The sequence below is a fragment of the Danio rerio genome, chromosome 14 (genome assembly GCF_049306965.1).
Source record: "Danio rerio strain Tuebingen ecotype United States chromosome 14, GRCz12tu, whole genome shotgun sequence".
NCBI lineage: Eukaryota > Metazoa > Chordata > Actinopteri > Cypriniformes > Danionidae > Danio > Danio rerio.
Window position 1 is genome coordinate 44,177,060 of NC_133189.1, and position 27,070 is coordinate 44,204,129.

General features: G+C 33.5%; 1 protein-coding gene across 47 annotated transcripts in view; it reads left to right on the plus strand.

Annotated features, from left to right (window-relative positions):
• Positions 1–27,070, plus strand: part of diaph2 (diaphanous-related formin 2) — a 712,207-nt gene that overhangs the window by 345,264 nt on the left and 339,873 nt on the right. For 3 of the 47 annotated variants that reach the window (XM_073922155.1, XM_073922154.1, XM_073922156.1), the window contains one exon: positions 9,953–10,453. The exons of the other annotated variants lie outside the window; for them this stretch is intronic. In XM_073922155.1, coding sequence (XP_073778256.1) covers positions 9,953–9,999 — 47 coding nt within the window. In that variant the 3' untranslated portion in view covers positions 10,000–10,453. Of the gene's footprint in view, positions 1–9,952; positions 10,454–27,070 lie in introns of those variants that run through there. 47 annotated transcript variants of the gene reach the window in all.

The window sequence follows — 27,070 nt, forward strand, 5'->3', positions numbered from 1 at the left end:
GTGTGAACTTGCATGTTCTCGTAGTGTCCGTGTGGGTTTCCTCTGGGTGCTCCGATTTCCCCCACAGTCCAAACACATGCAGTATAGGTGAATTGGATGAACTAAATTGGCCTTAGTGTATGTGTGAATGCATGAGTGTATGGGTGTTTCACGGTGAGTTGCGACTGAAAGGGCATCCACTGTGTAAAACATATGCAGGATAAGTTGCTGGTTCATTCCGCTGTGGCTACTGACTAATAAAAAAAAAAAATGAATGAAACAATTATACAAAACATGCAAATTATATATATATATATATATATATATATATATATATATATATATATATATATATATATATATATATATATATATATATATATGTATATATATATGTAATATACATACTGTATAGGTTGCATATAAAAGTATGGATATAAATGCATATCATATCATCTCAGTTCAATCCAATAAAGGTTTATCAGCATGATGTCAAGTATTGCCTTTAAATAATAAAATATTTAAGTTATTATATCATACATATACACAGACCAAGAACAAACAACAATTAGAAATTTAATTGATACATAAATAAAAAAAGATTTATTCAATTATTAAAAAGTATATAAAATATATAATAATAAAATACAATACACAACACACTCATGCATGTGGTTTGTAATTTAATTCATTTTGGTAGGAATGTTTACACAAATAACCTTTCTTGAATAAATTTTGTTTTGTTTTATTTGGGTTTTTGGTTTTTTACCAAAAGCTGTGCTAATTTCGTATTAACTTCTTCAGAAATATATTAGTAAATATATTTATTTAATTTATTGAATTTAATTTATTTTATTTTATACCAGGGGAAATCATGGTTTGTTCAATAACTGTGTATATACATATAATTGTGAAGTCCAGTATCATTGGTTAGTACTACTATACAAGTATTTTGCAAAACTAGTAAAATATGCTAGAACTGTCATCATGACAAAGACAATAGGTGCATCCTAAATCGCATACTTATACACTATTCTACGCCATTTTGTAGTATAAATAGAGTAAGCAGTGCGTTCACACAGAAAACTGTAAAAATAAAAAGTGCACTTAATTTACCCTTATGCACTCATTTAACCAGTAAAATGAAGTGTGTAATGTTGGACACTTAACACACTGAACGACAATAGTAGCGGAAGGGGCGGAGCTATCGGGCATATCTTGGATAACTGTATTTATTTTGAATGGTGAAAGTAAAATTCTTCTACGAGAGTGATTATAGCTCCTCCCGATGGTGAATGCAGTTATAATCATGGGTGGTATTATTTGGCACTTTGGTCATTTATTTCACTGATTTGGCAACCGTCAAACATCAACAAGGAAATGGTTTGATTTTCTGCTTAGTAAAAAAAAAAAAAAAACTTTGTGTCGCATTTGGGACAACACTACATGCATAGACTATGCTGTTCAGTGTGTAAGTGCGTAAGTGTATAGTGTGCTGTTTGGGACGCAGCTACTATAAATGGGTTAATAGAGGCTAGTTATTATTATTTTTAAAATTGTGTTGGGCAAAATATTCTCTTTACTTTATCTTTAAATAATGCTATGCTTGATATTTTAATGTATCTCATAACTGTGGCTAAAGCTCTTTCATAAATACAGTACACTGTTTTGTTCTACTAATTTATTATTTTTTTTTTTTTACTTTTTATATTCAATACACCTTTGTAACATGTTTTGCAAATAACCTCATTCAGAATTTGTAGTTAGTTAATTCAAGTAAGTTGCCTTTTAATATTGACAGAATGAACTGGCAGGACGATAAAGCCACCTTATTGTACCTGATGTTTTAACACTTATTGTTTACACTTTAACAGACCTAACTCCCATAATTCAAGCAAAGGATCACTGAGCGTTGAAAAAAGGTTGATAAGCAAACCAAGGCAGCCATCAGCTTGCATATCGACCTGAGAGGAAATGATGGTTATTTCGGCGAAGTCTCCGTGTTCTGTACCCATATTTTTCTCTTTCTTTACAAATGTCGCACACCGTGCTGAGCTCCACAAAGTGCGTGTCAGTCAAGGATGCATTACTTCTCTCTCAAGTGGACGTCTGTTGAATTTTTCGTCCGTGAAAGCTGTGCGTCTGAATGGCACGGATTGTGCGTGCTGAGAAAGAATGCATAGAGCTGTGTGTTGCAGACAGATCCAGGCTCCAGTTTTCTGAATAGATCAAGAGTGAGGCAAGAGCTAGAGAGGATCATGAACCTGCTGTAGTGCTTGACAGGCTTAGTAAATAAAGCAAAGATAACCTGTTCTTCACTGTGTGTGTGTTTGTTTGTGGACGTGAGGATACACGCACACACAGTCTAACGTACTGCCAGCTTTACTTTCAGCACTGTGAAGCTGATGAAAAAAAAGCTAAAGGCAAAGCTTCAAAACAGCACACAGTGTTCAAGCCTTTGGTCAGACTTGAAGCATAAAAGAGAATGATTTGTCCGTCCCTTAACCCGCATGAGCTGTACTGTTGAAATCTTAATGGTTTTATGTTAGAGGTTATAGGGGCTTGTGATCTGTGTGCTAAGTTATAGTGCTTCAAAAGTAGTCTTTTTTTTTTTTTTTTGTTATTTTATTTTAATATTTTTTGAAAATTTTTTATTAGTTTGGCTAGAAATAATAGTACACAATATTTAGAATTTTATTATTTTAATTAATTTTATTTATTTTAACATATATTTTCATCCAGCTTATATCAGATTTGGTTGATTAAATTAAATTAAATTAAATTAAAGCTTTATTTTATTTTATTTTATTTTATTTTATTTTATTTTATTTTATTTTATTTTATTTTATTTTATTTTATTTTATTTGAACAAACACTTTAATCCAGAGCAGCTTACAAATGAGCTTTTATTTGGTTGATTGGTTTTAGAAAAAAATTAAATTAATTAAATTAAATTAAAGTTTTATTTTATTTTATTTTATTTTATTTGAACAGACACTTTAATCTAGAGCAGTTTACAAATGAGATTTTATTTGGTTGATTTACAGGCAAAATAAAATTTAATTTAAAGTTATTTTATTTTATTTTACTTTATTTTATTTTTGCCTGTAAATCAACCTAATAAAAGCTTGTTTATAACCTGCTCTTGAAAGTGTCTGTAAAATGAAATAAAATTAAACAGACACTTTAATCCAGAACTTTACAAACGAGCTTTTTGTTTGGTTGATTGGTTGACAGACATTAAATTAAATCACATTTGAATTTTTATTTTATTTTATTTTAACAGACACTTTAATCCAGAGCAGCTTACAAATGAGTTTTAATTTTGTTAATTGTTTTACAGGCATTCAATTAAAAATAAATTAGATTAGATTAGGTTAATCACATTTAAAGTTTTATTTTATTTTATTTTATTTTATTTTATTTTATTTTATTTTATTTTATTTTATTTTATTTTATTTTATTTTACAGATACTTTAATCCAGATTTGGTCGATTGTTTTACAGACATGCAATTAAGTTAAACCTGTTTTATTAAAATTTTTTTATGTTATTTTATTTAAAAAAAAATTATGAGAAAAATAATCTGAAGTGCCACTATGGCTCTCCATTTGAATAGGCCTGACTCTCGTATCACAAATGGAGTTAAGAACCATTTGATGTGAACGTGGCCTTAGAAGGAAATGTCATAGTGTAGGGCCAAAAGAAAAAATAAGAAAAGAGCCTGTATAAGAGATAACCACACATCTGTCTGATGATAAATGGTGTCTTTTCAGTCCCGGGCTTTCACCTCTGTAATTCACGTTTAATTTAGTCTGGCTTTGATGGAGAGCAGAGATCCGGTTAGATCACAGCATTACCGCTTAACCACGGCCACTCTTATCCTCTATTGATCCTGACTGCCTTCAAAGAATTTTATGATCATATTACACAGCCCTTCAAAGTGCACTTCTTCTTCTTCTTCTCTCTTTCTCTACCGGAATGCTGCAGAGGTTTGGAGTGTATTTCTGTTCGGCTTGAATTGTTTCCTGAGCGGAGTCAATAGCTACATTTCCTCTGCTGGAACCAAGTGACCCTAAGGCCTGCTCGTAAAGGTCCGACTGTAATTTGATGTTGTTTATAGATTTGTTTACTTCAGTATGTGCTCCGTTTTCGGATCTACAAAGCCTCCATCAACAGTGTTTTTGTGCTTTTATTCAGTTGAATTCTCTAATGTTACACTGGTGGAAAAATGATGATGACAAGAATGGAGTACAAGTCTCAAGTGGATTTTTTGTTTTTTCTCCATATCTGGTGGGGCATATCTACAAAGTAGGATAGTAAGGATCTTAGTGACCCAATCATAGTGTAGGGCAAAATCGTTTCCATTTTGCAGAAATTCCTCATGTTATCATGGGATAAGAAATGAAATTTACATGGTGAGTGAGGTTACTTTGACGTTGGGATATTTTTTGGAAATAAACATTGTAAATCTAATCACTTTGCAGTGTGGACTACTGTAATGTAATGCATTTAAAAGTACCCCCCCCCCCCCCTCAATCACACACACCTCATATAAATTATAAGTCTTCTGTTCTTTGTGTCTGTTCTCCAACTTTTCAAAGCGAACTTTGGTTTCATTTATTCATTCATTCATTCATTTTCCTTCAGGTAAGTCCCTTTTTTGTCACAGCGGAATGAACTGCAAACTTACTCAGCAAAAGTTTTACACAGCCCTTCTAGCTGCAACCCAGTACTGGGAAACATCCATACTCACTTATTCGCACACATACACTATGGCCCATTTAGTTTATTTAGTTCACCTATACCACATGTTTTTGGACTTGTGGGGGAAACTGGAACACCCAGAGGAAACCCATGCCAACACAGGAAGAACATGCAAATTCCACACAGAAATGCCAACTGGCCCAGCCGAGACTCAAACCAGTGATGTTCTTGCTGTGAGACGACTTGCACTGAGCCACCAAGTTTAGTTTTATTTTAAGAAATTAAATATTACTATTATTATATTACTGTAGTAAATAAACACTGCTACTATTACTACTACTACTACTACTACTACTACTACTACTACTACTAAAAATAATAATAACAATAATAATAATAATAATAATAATAAGCTATTTGTGCTTAGAAACTGGTTTAAAAATTTTGTCATATACATTTTTAAAAATTGGCATAGATTATTTATTTAACAAATAATAAATAAAGAAATAAAGAAATAAGTAAATAAATAAACACATTGTTTTATTATGTAGTGAAAACTCTTTTTGTGTCTATATGCTTTTTCAGTAATTCAGCTTTTTTTAGTTATTCATCTAAACAATGTCAGTTGTCAAAACAACATTTATTTTAAACAAAAATCAACAATAATAATAATAAAATAATGTTTAATAATATTGAATAATAATAATAGTATTGATAATAATAATAATAATAATAGTAATAATAATATAGAGAAATGTTTTATAATAGTTACAATTTTTTATAACATACATATATATATTATTTTTTAAAGAAACTTGTTATTATTTCACTTTTTATTTTGTTTTATTTTTTTAGTAATTCATTTAAAGTTAGTTCCCAAAACAACATTTATTTTTGAAACAGTCATTAACAACAATTATTTAAAAAATAAAATTGTAATAGTTTTGAATAATAATAATAATAATAATAATAATAATAATAATAATAATAATAATAGAAAGAAAAAAGCTTCACAACAGTGCCTTCATGTCATGGTGAAGTTTTCCTCAGACATACAACACTCGCATATTCTTCCAAATAACATCTCTTTTTTCATATCCCTATTAACCCAAGCACTGTGAATTTTACTAAAATGCTGTGCCATCATCTGTTCAAGGGCTTATCTTTCACAAACACTGTAAAAGTACCCGTCCGTCTTTGTCGTCTTACAAAACAAACAAAAAACAGGAAGTTATAAGTGCAAAGCCTCATAACTACATTTACTGGCATCGTTTATACACAATCCAACCCTGGAGTAATCCAGACAGCGGATCACAGCAGGTCCTATAAACATCTCATAATCCAGCCTGCCGGCGAAGCGTTTCTTTCTTCTTCTTTTTAATATTATTCTTTTTTTCCTAGCCACTGTTTGCGTGGACAAACTAATTCCAAAGCGAAGCGGGTCACAGCTTACACTTTAAAGTCCTGTCAGCCCAGTAATCACTATCTGAGTCAAACCTGAATGAATGAATCTCACCCGGCGCTCTATCATTATAACTCATTATGCTTGACTAGCTTTTGTCATTAAAGCAAACATCCATGGCTGTAATCAAAGATGGAGTCTAAAGGATGTAACAGAGGGGTCCGGCTTTTTAGGAAGGCAGATCAGAAATAATTGGCTGTTAGGGAAGAGTGCTTTCTCAAAGCTATGCTTACAGGCGCTTTATCTGCATATAGGCTTCCTGTTTACCGTCATTTCTGCTTTCTGCGTCCACATAGATTGCTCTTTTCGTGAATTCTGTATTGCAGGGAAAGGGGATGGTGAGGATTGTTTTTAAAAGTAGTTGTTAGTTTAGTTTAGTTTAGTTTAGTTTAGTTTAGTTTAGTTTAGTTTAGTTTAGTTTAGTTTAGTTTAGTTTAGTTTAGTTGTCCCCGTAGGGAAGTTTAATTTGTGGCATACATTAACAGAGACATCTGACATTTCACATTTGGCAGTTATATAACTAATTAATTTAAATACCTAAAGTACTATGGTACCCCTACTCTAAATAAATATCCAGTCTACTGGCTATCAACTGCTACTGTGAGCTCAGTTGCTTGAGGTATAAATGATAATTTTGTCCTACAGTATATTACTTACACAACTGGGAACACAGTATTGATGACCTAATGGTAGCATTTGGAAGGTGTATAATAAAGAATGTCTCTCATGATTGACAATCATGATCGTCTTATTTAATACTCTTTATCTGTATATACTATCAATGCTATTTAGTTTTATTTCCAACACTGGCTGTTGTTACCGCCTTCCCCAGTGACCTCGTCTGGGCCTCCATACCAACAGATCACACAAAATGTTGCAGTATTTCTTTAAAAGCACTATAAAACATGATCAAAAATGTGTTGTCAACATTAAAAGTTTAGTTTGGTTTGGTTTGGTTTAGTTTTATACATTGTAGAAGATGTTTTTTTCTTCTAAAGATATATACAATTAAGGCTTTATTTTTATGTGATTTGTGTGCAGGAAGAATCATTGTAAGTTATATGTTTAATGTTTTTGTTTGATCATTTAGCAGATGCTTTTGTGTAAAGTTAATTTAATATTTGCTTTATGCACAAATGCAATAAATAATCAAATGTATTTATTTATTTATTTGTCTGTTTATTTATTTATTTATTTATTTATTTATTTATTTGTCTGTTTATTTATTTGTTTGTCTGTTTATTTATTCATTTATTTATCTGTTTATTTATTTGTTTGTTTTTTTGTTTATTTATTTATAAAGGCATATCAGAATTATTGGTCTGAATATTTGTTAACTGATTGTTGTTTTATTTTGTTTTATTTCAATTATGTTCTATTATATTTTGCTATTTTATTTTGTTAAAAATAAATCTATTTGATTTATCTATGTGATTTTTGAAAACATAATATCATTATTTTGTCATGTATAATTTAATTTAACTTAATTTAATTGCATTATTATTATTATTATTATTATTATTATTTTCATTTATTTATTTATTTATTTATTTATTTATTTATTTATTTATTTATTATTTCCTACTCTTCCTATGGAGCCAGATCATACATTATTGGTTTAGAGGAAAGTGCTTTCTCAAAGCTTTGCTTACAGAAATGTACATTTCTGTTTGTTCTGTTGGAGAATTCACTATTGCAGGTCAGGGTTTATCTTTTAGTATTTTTGTGATGAAAGGACCCAGGTTTTGGCTCAGAACAGCAGTTCCCCTGACCACCCTGAGCATCTGGAGTGGTGTTGACCCATGCAGTGTGAGCCCGAGTCAGTGGACAGCTTTCAAAAACAACACACTGCATTCCTAGAGCTGCAATCACTGGCTATTCCTTACACTAAAATGTTTTCATAGTGGGTTCTGTTTTTTTTTCTGCCCTCATCTTCCACTTCCCCTCCTCAGATCAACACACAACTGTCTCGGATCTTTCATCTGCTGCATATAATCAAGCTGATTTATTAAAAGATTAATAATAAAGTAATATATAACTACAAAAGTGTTATGTAAATACATAAATTATAAGACGTTTATTATAAAAAAAAAATAAAAAAAAACATGTATACTAGACAGCAGATCCTCTAAATGTATTCATAACTGAACGAGATAAAAAATAGAAATTATAGCTATACAGTCACAGTGCAAAGTTTTACAACTATAATTCTATAGACAATATACTACTGAATTAAACCACTAAACATACACATTACAAGATAATTCTAATAACAATATAAATAGTAATTTGATACAAATGAGTGAAGGCAACAATCCAAAAGAGCCAATCACTGAGCAAATGTGGTCAACTATAGTATGTGTTTGTTTTCAGTTTTCTTTTCAGTTCATCTACACTGAAGTTTAACCTCTTGAAAGTTCAAACTCAGCCAGAATCAGTCGTCAAAACTCAGTTTTTGTGTGTCAAAACCTCCAGAGTATAGTGTTAATGCATGTCAAATCAAGTAGTGTTTTAAAAGGAAACACACTAATGCACATGAAGCCTCGTTGATGTGAAATAAGTACATAGGTTGTGTTTGGATGCAATTCAATACCGGTGTCTGTCTGTGCTGTAGTGTTTTTAATCAGTCTGGGTCTGCTTTAGCATGTCACCTGTTCACGCCAGACGTGAGCTGAATGTGGAACAGAGAACTATAAAAACTGTTATGAAACCACGCACACGCATTCAGCGCCTGTCAGGAATTGTTTACTGTTGACAAGAGGATCTATAGGTCTATGAAGAGTGGCAATGCATGAATTTCAGCTGCCTTTTGTGGGATTGTGGAGACTTACAATTACACTGTTCATACCTGCTGTGGATTTGATTCTGAAAGATAATACAGTCTCGCACTAACAAGCAGAACGCACCGGCTGCCTTAGTTTATTTTATTATATATATATATATATTTTTATTGTTATCCCACAGGCAGACTTTGACATTTGCAAGCACAACACACAAAGTATTTCCTACCACCTTTTCACACAATCGGATCAACTTATTGCTTAACCTTCAAGATGGAAAGAATAATACCTAGCCACTTGTTGAATAAAATGTAAAAAAGCTTGTAAGGTAGGGGGAAAAGCTGTTCTCAACATTCATATTTCCTCCAGTTATGACCCAGCAGATCATAGAGTGTCTCCCCAACCACAACTACTAATACAGCATAGCAGCTGGTCTCAAGGCCACAGATCTCCATCGGAAAAGGCAAACACGATCACACAACCTCAACACCCAAGGCCAGACCACTGGGAGTCATCAGAGGTCATGTGCCCAGCAGTGGTCCTGAGGTTCTGTATTACTTGCCAGATCTCAGCTGTGAGATACAGGGGGTTAGGCATGTAATAATAAACATGCATATTTATGTGGTAAAATGTTTTCACAGGTTCTATGATATTTAGCAGCATAATTGCTTTCAACATCTGTTTTAATCAGAAATGTATCTTCAGATCGGCATATTTTAGAATGAGGTAAACGTGATATTGGAGACAAGAGTAATGATATAAATTTGACATCATAGCAATTAACCTAATTTAATAAACGCTTTGTTCTAAAATAATTAATTGTGTGGTAAAAAAAAAAGAAGAAGTTCTTAAGTTCACCTTCCAGAGGAGCACGTGGTTTGATTGATCATGGCTGGTCTACTATCCATAATCAGCAATAACCCAATCAGATCGATCCAAGCCTAAAATAAATAGTATTACTGCATTATCTTCATTTTGGAACAATCCACCCCTGCGCCCCTTCTCATTTTTTCCTCTTTTATTAGGGGGAGCTCTCAAGACCTACCTGATCTCGGACCCCCTTATAAGCTAACTGACCAGGCGGGAGCCCTGCCCTCATTTATTTCTGAGCTCAAGAATTCTCTCCCGGGACAGCATGCCAAACCTGCTAATAACATCAAGCAATATTTAAGTGTAAACTCTTGAATGCTAACAAATTTAAAGGGTTCGTTTTCCCAAAAATGACAATTCTGTTAGTTATTCACTGTCATGTTGATTGTGTCATGCAGACTTTGTAAGTGGAAAAACTGAACGCTTCACTAGAGAGAAAACAGTTAAACAGAACATCTACAGCGCGAGAATGAGAGATGAGACGGATTCTTTACTTTCACTTTCACTCTTGTGGATAAGGAAACTTGTTGTACGCACTGACATCCATTAGCCTATACATAATTAGTTTTGTTTATTAAGCACAAAGATTTGTTTCAAAACTATTTATAAGTTCAGTTCTAATTTCCAGCAAACAAACAAATGAACAATAATAACGAAGTGTGTTAAAAAAACTTAGTTATTTCCAAATACACATGCTATGCCCTATATCACAGGTGTCAAACTCAGTTCCAAAAGGGCCGCAGCTCTGCACAGTTTAGTTCCAACCCTAAATAACACACCTGATCAAACTAATTGAGTCCTTCAGGCTTGTTTGAAACCTACAGGTAAGTGTGTTGGAGCAGGGTTGGAACTAAACTGTGCAGGGCTTCGGCCCTCCAGGAATTAAGTTTGACACCCCTACCCTATATGGTCTAAAACCTGACAGGTGGGCAAACCTAAGCTTGTTTTTAATAAAACAAATATAAATATGCATATAATAAATAATACTGCTAATAATAACAACATTATACAAAAGCAAATTGTCATCAATAAACTAAAAAAGCCCCAGAGATGGAGGCATGGAGGTGGTGGTTCTTATATATCTGTAGGATAGAAAATATATATTTTTTGTAATAATTTAATCCTTTAATTATTTTTTTTCCATTTGTAAAGATATTTGCATATTGCTGTACATCTTGTGTGTATTAGGCAATGTTTAAGCAAGGAGCATAAATAACGCGCTCTGCGCTGGACTTTAGACCTCCTCTTAGCTGGTCTATTGAACTGTGTATTTTAGTTCCTCAAAATAGCAATGCACCTAACACGCCCCTTTTTTTTTTTAGACCAGAACGCTATGGGTGCACTTATGAGCACAAATCCATTTGCTATTTAAATAGCATGGTGAAAAACGTCAAAACGACTCTTGCGCCGAGCTGAAACTAGCAAACGACAATTGCGTCGCGCCTTGCGCCGCATTGCGCCAAGTGTATGATAGGGCCCAGAGTGTTTATTGTAATTCCCTGTGCTAGTGAGGATACACATCATCACATCATTTGTTTGTCAGAGTTCACCAAATTATAATGATTCAGTGAAATTTGCATGGGCTTGCATGTCATGTTTCCAGCATTTGCTTGAATTTAAAGTGTAGAGCTTCTGCCCTTTTTAAAATAATGAATCTATAAGCTTTCCAAATACACTCAGAAAGGTCAGTCAGAGTTCATGCAGTAAAACAGTAGTACAAGATGGACTATTGTTGTGTTGGGTAATAGATTCTTTTTAGACACCAGAAATGGGCAATTTGTTGGCCACATGCCTCAGGGATGTACTTTCAGTCCAGAATGAAAGTTAGTTTAGTGGTTTAAATGTAATTGGTCAAACCAGCCCTTAAACCAACCATCTTTTCTCATAGCTCACCGGATGAATGTCTGAATCCAAAGGGCATGGTGGTAAAGCCCTGTGCGGCCAGTTAGCAGCCCCGAGGAAAGACTCTTCCCACACTCTTTGCGCTTTTAAGCTGTCTAGCCAGAAATTAAAGACACGGTTGAGTCTTGGTACTGTAAGACCGCAGCTTAGAACTGCAACCCATTCACCGAGACACATGATGCATTTCCTTCACTCATTAATTCAGTGTTTCTCTTTGTTAAGACACAGATTCATACAAATGACCTTGCGATAAGACGTAATGTCAGCACTACCCATCGTCTTTCAAAGATGCCTGTTTTCATTTCACACGAATGTGATCGCGCACATTTAATAGGAGAGATAACCTATTATCGGCTTGGCTCTCCGCTATAAGAGAGAGCGGTTAGTGCTGCTCTGTCAGATTATCGTATGAATGAATGCGTGCGAAGTGAGCTCCATACCAATGAAAGAAGCCATGCTTGAGCAAGTTTCACTTTCGATAATTAAGTGGAGGTTAGAGCATTGCTTTGTCATTTGGCCCTAAATCCAATTGGATGCTTCATGACAGCATTTTTGCTCGCAAATGAGTGCGTTTCCCACAACCACAGAGGTTTTGTGTAAACAAGTTTTTTTCTGACATGAGGAGGAGGAACAGGGCTTGGCTAACCTCCTGAGTTCTTAGTCCAGCTGTTAGTTTCTCAGTCTCTGTGTCTCTCTCGCTCGTAATGAAACGGTTAGAGAGACAGTTGTTATTGGGTCAGGCTGTGACCTTTCTAGCCTCTTCTCCACTTAGTCTCCACAGGCTACCGGGAGAACCCAGGGTGAGATTCGGGAGTGTATTAGCGACCCCTGCACCTGGTCATGCTTTGAAAGTCTCTCAGGCATATCACATCGTCCTCTGAGGGAATCAAGCCCTACCTGCCGGCCCATCGCAATTATCATTAGCACTAACTTCCCCCTTTTCCCTTGTTATCGTTAAAGATGATGATAATTGCATGGATGGGAGAGCGGTGCCCTCTCCCCCAGCTGTTTTTTTTTTTTTCTATGCTATTCACCTTGAGGCGAGACAGCTTCGCCTGCACCGTGAAGGTCAAGACTGAGGGAAAAAAGGGGTAAGTCATTATAGGAAAGCTGCCGCCTAATAACCTGACATCAGAAAGAGGCTGAATTACACTCATTCAGACAGCGTCCCTTGTATTTATGGCCCACAGAGCATTTTGACATCAACAAACTCTCGGGTACTTGAGTAAAGAGCAGGTCGAATCACCTTGCTAATAAAAACGAATAGCTCCGGATGCTAATTTTACAAAACAAATCATCAAAACGCACTCAGCTGCAAAATGTCCACCCTAAATTTAAAACACTCGCTGCCAGAATCTTCGTTATGCTGCGCTCAGATTCAATTTGTGTGCGTTTTTTACCTTATCGATTGCCTTTATCCGATCAATGCAGGTTCAGTTGGATGAAAGAAAAAGAAACCGCTTCTGGTTTGTCCCTGAAGGATTTCTTTTTTTTTTCTTTTTTAGAGCGTATTTTTTTGTATGAGCATGCATTTAAGAGGCTAGATGGTGGGAATGGTGTGGCGGGCTTATATCCAGGCAATAAATTGTTTGGGGGGTTGAAAAAGAAACCACTTTTTTGCCTTAGTCACTGGCAGAAATAGATGTAATTCTCCACTATAATGGTGTTTTCAAACCGCGATTGTGTGTTTGGGATGCCTTGTAGATCTGGCTGGGAATGTGGAACTTTTGTCATCATTTACTCACCCTGAAATCTTTTCAAAACTTTCATGACTGAAAGATTGTGTTTTGATTAGTCGGTGGGATTCTGGTTTTGGAGCCTATATACTGACTTTTACTGGGTGGCCAAAAATAGTTTTTATTTGTTCCTAATGGTTTCAACAGAATTGTCAGCTTGACTGCAAAAAATAACCATGTCATATAATAAATAAATGAATCATTTAAGGAGATACAGACTATAGAACCAAGGCAAATTATCTGCTAGTGCAGTAAGATAATTATACTTTATTAATAATAATAATAATAATAATAATAATAATAATAATAATAATAATAATAATACAAATAAAAACGTACCTAGCGTTTAGTAAGGAATAATGTCTAAAAATAAGTATTATAACACTTACACTAAGCAGTGTATTTAGTATAATTACCTCAACACTAGCTTGTTAATTGCTTTTTAAACAGTTTGCTTTTCTTATTTTGTGTGAAAAGGTCTTAAAAGTAGAGTTACTAAACACGAGAATTCCTCTTTTAATTCAAAAATCATCATTGTTTATTCTGCCTTAAAATAAACCAAAGCATTTAAACTTTAAACAAGAGTACTGCATGCATTAAATCATGATCACACATGCATTTTTTAAATTCTAATTAACACCTGACAGTAGTTATACGAAATTATTACTTGATGCTTCTTCATTCGAATTGAAGCATATTGCAACAAAATAAAATGGAATGTATTTTGTCTCTAAAGAACAAGTATGAGTGTCATTGAGCATGTTTAAATGGGCAAACCTAAAACAAGTTATTACAGCTAAAATCAAGTCTTTAAAATGCCAGGCTGGACTTACATTATGTCTCTTTTATTGTAATTAATCTTTGTAACTTTAAGCTTTTCTAACTAAGAAATGAATAATATGTTAAAACAACCACACCATGTTTACACAATCAGACCTTGTATGATATTTTATTCTTAAAACAAGATCACTATGATTTTTGGCCTAGATGTCTAAAAATAAGTATATAACACGTTTTCCATGGAGTGTATTTGGTGTAATTATCTCAACACTAGCTTGTTAATTGCTTTTTAAACAGTTTGCTTTCCTTATTTTGTGTGTAAATGTCTTAAAACTAGAGTTACTAAACTCCTCTTTTAATTGAAGAAATGTCATTGTATGTTCTGCCTTAAAATAAACCAAAACATTTAAACTTTAAACAAGAATATTGCCTGAGTTAAATCATGATCACACATACATTTTTTATTCAAATTAACACTTGAAACTAGTTATAAGAAATTATTATTTGTTGCTTTTCAAAGTATTTTAAAGCGTATTGCAACAAAACATAATGGAATGTTTTTGTCTCCAAAGTATTAGTGTCATTGAGCATGTTTTAATGGGCAAACCTAAAACAAGTTATTACAACTAAAATCAAGTCTTTAAAATGCCAAGCTGGTCTTAAATAATGTCTCTTTTTAATTAAGCTTTGAACTTTAAGCTTTACTAACTAAGAAATAATTTCTTAAAAGAACCACACTAATCTTACACAATCTAAACTTGCATGATATTTTATCTTAAAACAAGATCGCTATGATTTTGTTTGGCCTAGAGTAATATAACACTTATTCCAAGCAGTATTTAGTATAATTATCTCAACACTAGCTTGTTAATTGCTTTTTAAACAGTTGGCTTTTCTTATTTTGTGTGAAAAAGTCTTAAAAGTAGAGTTACTAAACATGAGAATTCATCTTTTAATTTAAGAATTGTCACTGTATATTCTGCCTTAAAATGAACCAAAGTATTTAAACTTAAAAGTACTGCATTAATCAAATCATGATCATACATTTTGTTTATTTAAATTAGCACTTGACAGTACGATAATCCACGCAATCCATACGACAAAACATTCAAAACTATTATTATTATTATTATTGTTATTTAGCTGGTTTTATTATTGAGGTGTGCTGTGTGCAAAATTGACACTAAAAAAAGGTTTATGCTTGCTGTGAGGAATCATTTCAGAATGCGGGATAGTGAAAGTGTCACAAGTGGATGGCATCAAACTCCGGGAGAGTTTTCTTCCGTGTTTGGTGCATTTTCATTGTCGTTCAGTCTGACATTATGACGGCTGAGCTCTTACAGTGTGACATGGGAGCCATGTTCGAGCAGTCTGACATGCTACAATCGTTTAGGATTATAAAAAATCGCAGTGTGAGCTGGCCTTTAGTCCCTAATTCATCAGGGGTCACCACAGCAGTATGAACTGCCAACTAATCAGCATATTTTTTACGAAGCGGATGCCCTTCCAGCTGCAAATCAGTACTGGGAAACACCCATTCACTCCTGCATTCATACACACTCAAACTATGGCCAATTTAATTCATCCACTTCACCTATAGTGCATGTATTTGGACTGTGGGGAAACCAGAGCACCTGGAAGAAACCCATGCAAACATGGGGAGAACAGGCAAAATCCACACAGAAATGCAAACTGGCCCACCCGGGACTCGAACCAGCGACATTCTTGCTGTAAGACAAACTTAAAACAAGTTATTACCGCTAAAATAAAGTTTTAAAAATAAGAAGCTAATCTTATATTATTTCTCCGATTGCAATTAAGCTAAATGTGCAACTAAGAAAGAAATAATATAGTAATTATCTTACACAATCTGATATTCCATAGTATTTTATTCTTAAAACAAGTTTGTTTGGGCTAGAAATAAAATTGTAACTCTTGCCTAGTTAAGACGTTCTTGCAGTGTTAACTTTCCTGTTCGAAAAGCATGTTTTGTTTTGTTTCTTTCACCCAGACTTTATGTAATTCCTGAAAGAGTCTGCCTCGTATTGATTGGCATTGTTCAAGTTTGGACAGTCAGTTTTGCGGAGGTAGATGAGTCAGATTATTCCAGACAGATTGCGCATTCCGACAACGCACTTTCCCGGTGGACAGTCAGACTCCTCATTGTCTGATGCGTTGCCGGCACATTGAACAGGTTTTTAGAGGAACCTGTCATCAGTGTTTTCAGTCGTCTGCTCACCATCGCTAACTTTATATCTCTGCGGCTGCTCTTGGGTGAATCATTTCAGTCCGGAAGCGAACATGTGGTAGTGTTTAGCTTGCTAATGCTCAAGGCTTTTGCAGCCTGGGGGGAGATATCACATGGACGGCTCCCAGCAGAAGCATTCAAGTCCAGTAAACAATCTCTACGCCCAAACTTTTGCAATGAGGAGCTCCCATGGGCAGCCCTCTGTCCAAAAATCACAGAAAGGGCTTGTGTGAACTTGAGTTTTTTTATTGCTTTTCTTATTGTAAGTTCTATTATTGATATTGCGTTTCACCTCCTGCTGCCGCCAAGAGCTGTTTTCTCTCATCTCCACATATAACAATGTCTGTGGACTCAACACACATGCATGTGATTACGTTGGCAGGAGCAATCGTGTACGGCTAATATTTTGCTAACATTTCGAAACCGGCATCCCTCTGAACAACTCTGTACTTTTGTGTTTTCCTTCTAATGGATCACATTACTGAAGCATCACTCTGAAATACTGCTGTTTTTACTGCGCTGAAAACGCCCCGGACATAATCAGTCCTTCACGGTCAGCTTATAACAAAAACCACCTGGCTTTTTCTTCTCGTTCAGTGATAGCCGGCCTGCTTGTTCGTTTATTTATTGCATTTCGCTGTATTCATCCGTGTTATTTATGTCCTGCATGTACTCAACATGTCTTGAATCAACTTTAATTTCTTTGTGTAAATGTGGTTATCCATAAAATCTTAACGAGCCATCTGTATTGGTTTCTCTATGCGCACTTCTGTACTTGTAATTCTGCAAGGCCTAGTTTGGAGGTTTCATCCACATTCAAATAAATCTCCCCAGCATTTCATTACGGTGTTTTAGAGAACTGCTTAATGTAGAATTTTGTTACTTGCTGTTATTCATTTGCGCAGATGATTGCATTTGTATCCTTCATTAGCTAATAAGAGTTCAATTTCAAAGCAAGTATGAAACTATGTAATCATTCACTCAGCATCAACTAAACTGTACAAGGCACCAGAAGAAAAGAAAATCACTTATCAAATATAATAGCGTTTTTAGTTTTTGATTATCTTTAATACCTTTCTGAAAGGCTCACATATATGCTGGAAAATGAATTTTTGTCACAAATAAAATTCCAGCTAATTGAGGAACAATTTTAGCCACTTGGAGGGGTGGTGAACACGTCCTGCTTTGAGAAATGTTTGCTTGTCTCAGTACACTAAGCATATTCTAGTGGGTAGATCAAGAGGCTTAGCTCTCTTGGCTGTTAGGAATTTTGGCTTCTTTCTTTCTGCAGTCGGGAGTACTGCAAAAAAAAAAAAAAAGAAAGAAAAGAAAAGATTTTCTTACTCAGAGTTTTTTTGTCTTGTTTCTAGTCCAAATATCTATAAATTCTTAAATCAAGAAGCATCTTCTAGGAAAGTAAAACATTTGTATGAATTAGAAGTGAGTTTTGGGGTGACGCGGTGGCACAGTAGGTAGTGCTGTCACCTCACAGCAAGAAGGTCGCTGGTTCGAGCCTCGGCTGGGTTGGCATTTCTGTGTGGAATTTTCATGTTCTCCCCGCGTTTGCATTGGTTTCCTCCGGGTGCTCCGGTTTCCCCCTAGTCCAAAGACATGTGGTATAGGTGAATTGGGCTAAACTGTCCATAGTGAATGAGTGTGTATGGATGTTTCCCAGAGATGGGTTGCAGCTCAAAGGGCATCCACTGCGTAAAACATATGCTGAATAAGTTGGCACCCCAGACTCATAAAGGGACTAAGCCAAAAAAAATATGAATGAATGAATGAAGTGAGTTTTTCCTGGGCAGTCCCACTGCATACTCAGTCTTTGTTCACCCACTGCTTGCTTAGAATAATTTTTTACCCGACCCGACCATTCCTGCTACATTTAGATCTGGTTTTCAAAATTTCACATTTAAATTGGGTATACCTGTAAGAGAGATTATGAGGTTATGTATTATGTCTTATTTATCTTCTTTTAAGGAAATTCTTACTTAATTTTGATTAAATAATAATGAAAATAAAACAATACATTTTACTTATAAAACTTATAAAACATTTTGTGGAACAAACACTATTTATGCACACAGAAAACATTTTATTTATTTTTTTCATAAACAACAACAACACACAGTTAACATTTAATTTGCAATTCATGCAATGTTGTATATAGTAATAAATTGGACTACATTTGTCAATTCCATTTTCTTATTTTTTTATTTTATTATTGTTCTTTTTTAATACTTTATTATTTGTGTCTTTGTACTGTCACTGTCATTCTGTTGCACTGCGGAAACTTCTGTCACGAAAACAAATTATGTTATACATTATATCATATTATAAATTATGGTATATATTATTATATTTTTTGAATTATATAATGTTTTATATGTATATTAATAATTATATAGAGTGACACAGTGTCTTAGTGGTTAGCACAGTCACCTCATGGCAAGAAGGTTGCAGGTTCAAGCAACCTGGTTATTTGGCGTTTCTGTGTAAAGTTTGCATGTTCTCCTGTTTGCGTGGGTTTCCTCTGGGTGCTCCGGTTTCCCCATAGACCAAAGATATGCAGTATATATAGGTAAATATATGTCGTAGTTTATGTGTGTGCATTTGAGAGTGTAAGGATAATTCCCAGTGCTGGGGTGCAGCTGGAAGGGCATGCGCTGCATAAAGCATATGCTGGATAAGTTGGTTCATTCTGTCTGGCGAGCCCTGATAAATAAAGGGACTGAGCTAAAGGAAAATGAATGAATGAATGAATTATATATCTTATGTTTTATTATGCTCACTTGACAGGTCTCAATTGTCTCTTCACCCTTTCTCCTTTTATGTGTATATGTATGTATGTATACCTGGCAATAAAGCTCTTTCTGATTTTGATTTAGATATTTTTGATTTATTATTTTGACTAGAAACAAGACAACAACTCCTTAAGTAAGGAAAGCATGTTTTGGAGTGCATTTCCATCATCAGTGCTGGACAGAATGTGAAATTTTGGACTAATGATTTGTATTCAAAATCAGTGACGTGTTCTTCTCAACTCTAATCATGCTGTTCTGCAAGTTCTCACTTCCTGTAACACCACAAAACATTGAAAGCCAGCAGATGAAAGCTCTGAATCTGTAGGGCGAAGTGTAATTGAATTATCAAGCGTGCTGCAGATATAAAACAAAGCCTCCCAAAACTGGCCTTTTACACCAAGCGTGGCGATGGGCTGAGCTTGAGTCTGTTTCTCATTAATCCATCACTGCTCGGACCGAGGAGGCGCAGGCCTGGCGGGCTGTGGATCTCAAACAGCTGAAGAGCCTGAGGATGTGTTGAGAACATCCTGCTGAGAGCGTGGGCTACCCAGGTGGGAGAGCCAGCTGGTGGAAGGGTGTGACAATGCGCCTGAGGGGGTGGTGGGGGTATCTTGAGCTCCACAATATGGCTGAAAGCTGTTCCCTCACCTGCAGCCCTTCCCCTAAAATATTTAGATCCTCCGGGAGCCCCGTTTCCTGGTATTTTATTTTCTCTTGTCTTCAAGTTTCTGAGATTGAAGCCGTTTCAGTCAAACACACACTGAGTGCACTTTTGACTCTTTGGAGTGGAAAAATACCTGCTGCTCCACGAAGCCTTCAGTGCACATGAACAAATGATGATCTACACTGGAAAAAGTTAAGCTGCAGACTTTCAGTCAAAGTACATTTTTATATATGGGAAAAATTATGATTTCTGATTCAAACTGTTTTATTCAATTTGCCTTAAAGCAAAACAAACAAAACAAAATCCCAGGTAAATAAAAACAATCTTCACAATAATAATTTTATTTTAATACAGCAACTTTCATGCCATTCCAACTCAAGGAAAAATTGTAGTTTATGTGCTTTTAGATTGTATGTATTTCTAATATGAGTTTGATTACCATCTATCTACCAGCGTAAATGGTAGCTTAAATGGGCTAATAATATTGTCCTTACAATAGTGTAATAGTTTAAAAAAAAAAAAAAAAACTGCTTTTATCCTAGTCAAATTAAAACAAATAAGACTTTCTCCAGAAGAAAAAAATATCATTAGAAGTACTGTGAAAATTTCCTTGCTCTGTTAAACATCATCTGGGAAATATTTAAAAAAGAAATACAATTCAAAGGGGGCTAATAATTCTGACTTCAACTGTATTTTATAAAATAAAATAATTAGCTATAGCATAGCCTAATATTATATGTATTTATTATAGTTTATTCCAATGTACATCTTTACTTGGATTTTGATTTCAAGTCAAACCAAAGTAGTTCAATTGATTCATCTTCTATAAAAACATCCATCGAGTTAACGTCGAGTTAATGTATTTATTCATTTTTTTTCTCATTGGGAAGAATAAATATTTCGACATCTCTATATTAGGGGTGCCCATACTTTTTTGTATAAACGATCAAAAGCCAAATATTATTAAGAGCTGTAGGCCGAAGATCAATGTACCAACTGTATATTAGTTAATATTACATATATATTACATAAAAATATATTTTTTTCAAGTTATTTCATGAGACATAAAGTAAATAGAAAAAAATAATTTAAATCATATTACTTAATGCAGTATAACATTTAAATTGATAAACTTATTGAAACAAAAATATAATCACAACACAGTGGAGTTCAATGATGAATACACTAGTCAAGCAGAATCTCCCTTTGCCTTGATCTGTTCTCAGATTAATTTACGCCATTTAATTTCAGTTAGCTTTTAACACTAAAACAAACAAACAAGGTTAGATTAGCTTTGAAATGACAATCTCTAAACCATGGCCATCATTCTTCCTTTCTTCTCAGATGATATGGTGGGCCAGATCAAAGGTTCCTGTGGGCCAGTTTAGGCATCCCTGCTCTATATTAAACAATATATATATATATATATATATATATATATATATATATATATATATATATATATATATATATATATATATATATATATTTTTTTTTTTTTTTTTTTTTTGGTATGAATGTTATTTTTTTATTGACCACAATTTTTTTTTAGATTGAAGTTAAATTTATTTATATATATATATATATATATATATATATATATATATATATATATATATATATTTTTTTTTTTTTTTGTATGAGAAAACAAAATAGCTGTAGTCATTATGTGACTACACATAATGTGTTTTTTTTTTCAGTGTGTGTCCCTAGCTATCTGAATGTCTGTGTCATATTGTTTAAAAATACAGTTGTAAGATTAGGAATTCAGTATGCATTCTCAGTTTAATATTGCAAATGCTGTTGATGACTATTGATGTCATCATTAGCTATGTTTTCATCCAAAGATGCGAATTGTAATATTGCATAAAACATTTGCAAATACAGCACCGTTTCCGAAATCAGAGTCAAAGAGAACAAAACCATAACTTTATAATGAACTGGTGTCCAATATCAAAAAGAAAACTGAATTTTGCTGCTTTGGAGAAGCCATGGTGGACTTTATTTCTTTTATAATTAATGACTTGTTTCTCAGAAGACAAAGATGAAATGCAATGAATGCATGGTGGCTTGTGGAGGCAGACACTGCTCTCAGACAGTTTTAGGAGGTACCAAACCACGTTGATGACAAACTTTGACTATTGGATTTTTGACCGACCTAAACAACATTGCAGATATTTTACAATGTGTTTGGTCTACTGGTTTATCCATAAATGTTGTCTTTTTTATTAATATATTTATTATTATGGATATAATAATATTTTTATTTATTATATCCATAAATGCTGTCATTTTATATTATTTTATTATGCTCATTTTTATTATTACATGATTCAATTTAGTTCACCTTTATTTCTATAGCGCTTTTGCAATGTAGATTGTTTCAAAACAGCTTCACATATAATATTATAGTAAATTGAAACCGTGTCAGTCCAGATTTCAAAGTTTAAGTTCAGTTTAGCTCAGATCAGTGTGGTTTGATATTCAATACTGAGAGTCCAAACACTGAAGAGCAGTCCATCGATGCACAGCTCTACAGGTCCTGAACCATGCAAGCCATTGGCGACAGCGGCAATGAAAAAACTTTTAAAAAAAACCTTGAGAGAAACCAGGCTCAGTTGGGCAAGACAATTTCACTTTTGGCCAATATATATAATAAAGAGGATAATTAGCATCGCTACTGTTCATAGTGTATGTAAATGAGATGCACAAAACCTGTGTGGAGCACATTCATGTATCATATCGTTACGTGATTCATTGAGTGCTATGCTTTCTTTATTCTGTTTTGAACTGCAAAGTGTGTCTATTCTGGAAGGCTATTCCAGAGTTTAGGAGCCATAACTGAGAAGGCTCGACCTCCTTTACTCGACTTTGCTATTCTAGGTACTACCAGAAGCCCTGAGTTTTGAGATCTTAAAGAGCGGGTTGGATTGTAGCGAGCCAGAAGGTTGGTTAGATAAACAGGAGCTAGATTATTTAAAGCTTTATAGGTAAGTTATATTTTAAAATAAATACGAAACTTAACAGGCAGCCTGTTAACAGGCAACTTTTTTTTAAGTTACACCAACCCAAACCCTAGACCTAGCAGTCTACTTATAATCTAATGAGAATTAGTTGGCATGTAGATGCAATGCAACTTAAATTCAACAAACGAACCATCAAAATAAATTGTGACCTTTTTTTTTACTCATTCGGGTATTTATTCTGTAAGTGTGGTTCCATTGTAGATCATGAACAAAGTCAAATCTAAAGTTTATCTTACTGAGTTTTGCGCCTGTGCATTTTCACAATTTAAGTTTATATTAAGCATTTTTATATGATGTTCAAAAAATGCCCACAAAAATAGTGTATTAAAGTATAACTATTGTCAACACATTTGACACACCAGCAAGCTAGCAAAGAAAAACAGACACCAAATTCACAGTGCTGCGATCAGCTTGTGGAATGTATTTAATTAGTTATATAATTAATTACTTTTCGGAACTGCAAGTCCTGTCACCTGTCAGGGTGCTAAGATTCTCACACAAAATGAATTACTTGGTATCAAATCCGTCTGAGCACACCTGCACTTTTAGCTGTAAAAAAAAAAAAAAAATCGCAAATAAATAAATCAAACTTTGAGAAGATCCAACTCTCTGAGCATGCCCAGTAGAATCACCATCACGTCCAATCCCTAATACAGCGCTATTGAAACTACAGCAGAGGGCCTGTAGCCAGCAGCAAATCCACCTGCTTAGGAGATGCTCCTGCTTTGATAGCTCCTTCACATATGCAGATTTCTTGGGAGAGTCTTGTTTGTATGAGATTTCCTCGGAGACTTCCATCTTGGGCTTAAATAAATAGCAGAGTTGTGATGATTAGTGCTGAGGTGCGCTCCTACTCCCACAAGCAATCTGCCAAAACCTAGTCTTCTTCTCTCTTTGTTTTCACCTGAGTATTCCGCACAATCTTTTCCCCTCTCTCTCTCCATCCGGTGGGTCCCAGAGCTACGGCCCTGATTGCGCACTAATTTAGTTAGTTGGTAGTTGACTGTGACAATGGTTGGGCCGAGGATTATGCTGACACATTATGTCACTCAGGGAGAAGCACTCTCTCTTCAAGCGGGCCTCAAAGGATGCCGGTCCCTGGAATACCAGTCACACACGTACTGCATTAATGTTGGTTCAGGGCCGCTCCAAGCTGCCGTGCCTGCTGCTCCTTAGGATTACAGAAATAACACAATTATCTCCATGGCTCTGAGCCGTTGACAGAGCAAACCCTGTGTTTGTCAATAGCAGGCTCGCAAAATCTCACTCCAATATACTGAGCAGCGCTGCAGTCATGCACTGATGGGCTCTTTAGCACATCATCTTCATATGTCTGTCTCTCTGGCTGTTTTTCTGTCTCACCTGACTCACTGCAATAAATAAATAAATAAATAAATAAATAACGCTTTCTCACTTAGATTGTTTGTCTTGGTTTTAGTACAAATGTATAACAAATAAATAAATGATTTTCAGAGATATCTGTCATTATTTACTCCCTCTTCACTTATAATAACCTTTATGAGTTTCCTTCTTCTGTTGAACAAAAAAATGTGAAAATCTGTAACCATTGACTTCCATAGTGTTTGTTTTTCCTTCAAAATATCTGGTTATACAGTTGAAGTCAGTATTATTAGCCCCCCTTTATTTTATATATATATATATATATATATATATATATATATATATATATATATATATATATATATATATATATATATATATATATATATATTTAATATTTCCGAATGATGAATCAGTTATTAGAAACTAGTTATCCAAACTATTATGTTTAGTAATGTTTAGGCTTCAACTGTATGTTTAACAGGATAAAGCAAGTCATAATGGTTTGAGACCACTTGAGGGTGAGTATACTGTGAGTAAAATCTCACTTTTGGCCAGCTTTCCCTTTCAGTAAAAATTAAGAAAATGTTTCCTTAGAAAAAAAACTAAAATAGCTGCTATTGATACAGTAAGTAAAGCTAAAACAAGATTATTTTGCTTACATATTTACTTTATTTATTTATTTATTTATTTATTTTGTTATTATTATTATTATTATTATTATTATTATTATTATTATTATTATCATTCATTTATTTATTTATATATTTATTTTTAGCCAGGGTTTCCACGGTTCATGAAATTTCTAGTATCATGGAATTAAAAAAGTTTGTTCCAAACATTCAGTCAGGGTATTACATTTATTTATTATTCCCAGTTCATTAGAATGTCAGTTTTTTTTTTTATGTTTTCCATTTATCAAAGTGTATTTGTATCTGTACATGTGTTTCAGTGTTTTATAATTCTTTTTTTTTTTAAAAAAAGGTGGCATAAATGAATTAAAAATTTAGCTAAAGAAATTCAATCTAACTACCAGTCCAGCTTTTTTTCAGGATTTAGCACCATGTCCTCAACAGATTATCAGATTAAATATACTGTATATGTTCCTTTATGTCTGCTCAGTGCTCATAAGTGATGGAAATTAAGCTTTTTATTCGGTGAAAATCAGCTAAAAGTCAAGAAATTTGACATTTGGCTTTTAGTGTGGGAACCCTGTTTTGCTTGTTTTGAGATAAACTGAACAAACAAATCATTTAAAGTTGATTCCTCGAGTTTACTACTGTTTTTAATATAAGTGGTTTTAAACAATTTCTTTGGGCTGAATTAAAAAAAAAACAAATTAAGTTGAACATTGCTGAATTTAATTTGTTTAAATTCAGCTCATATTTATTGTTTGCAATGATTTTGCAGAAATAGTTTTTTTTTTCAGTGTAACTTCACTTTGATTTATCATTTTTAAACACAAAACATTTATTAATTTATTTTTATCGAAAATGCATCTGGAACTAAGAATTTTTAGATATTTGGACTAGAAACAAGAAAAACCTGTAAGCAAGAAATATATATATTTTTTTAGTGCTGTTCCCTTCCGTTTTCTCATACCTTCTCATTCCCTTCCTTCCTCACCTTTTTTTTAATTAATTAATTAATTAATTAATTTATTTATTTATTTATTTATTTATTTATTTGTATTTATTTTTTTTATTTTTATATGCCGTGCTATAAAAAGGAAGTCTGACATGCATCAGTGTCTTGGTGTAATCGTGACACATCTGCCATGATCTAGCGTTTCTCTGTCCTTATGCTTTCCACCCTGGATCTGTTATAGAGGTGCCATATGTATAATTACCTTATAGAGAGGAACATATGTCATTTTTATTGCTACAGCAGGAGCTCATAAAAAGTGTGGTCCAAAGCACAGGAGTCATGCTTTTCATTTTGGGTATTTCAAGATCGCACCAGAATATAACAATGCGGTTCATCTCGAAAAAAATAAATAAATAAATAAACGTTTGTTTGAGTTTTGTTACTTTTATTAGTGATGCTTACTACAGTGGGCAGCACTTAGGGTTGGATGAAGTATACAATGATATCAGAGCAAAGGGGGGAATCAGACAATTATGATAAATTAAAAATAATAACTGCCCTGAGTATTTGTGTCATTGGAATAAAATTGTGTTTATTTGTTTATTTATTCATTCATTCATTTATTTATTAATTTATTTATTCACTAAGCAATGAGTAATAAAACATCCAGAGTATCTATATTTATCCCATTTTCATCCATGTTTTCTATGTGCAATCTCTATTTAATTTAATTTATTTTTTTTTTGCAGTTTTCCTATTTATTTATTTATTTATTTATTTATTTATTTATTTATTTATTTATTTATTTATTTATTTATTCCCTAAGCAATGAGTCATAAAACATCCTGAGTATCTATGTTCATCCTATTTTCATCCATCTATTTTCTATGTGCAATCTCTTATTTAATTTAATTTAATTTAATTTGTTATTTTGTTATTTTATTTATTTTATGTATTCTTTAATTTTATTAATTTTATTGTTTTTATTATTGTAATCTTCTTAATTTAATTAATTTATTTATGTATTTCTTTATTTCCCAAACAATGAGTTATAAAATTTCCTGTGATATCTGTTCATTCTATTTTCCTCCATTTAATTTATATGTGCAATCTCTGTTTTATTTATATTTTATTTTATTATTTTAATATATTTTGTTTTATTATTATATTCTCCCTACTTTATTT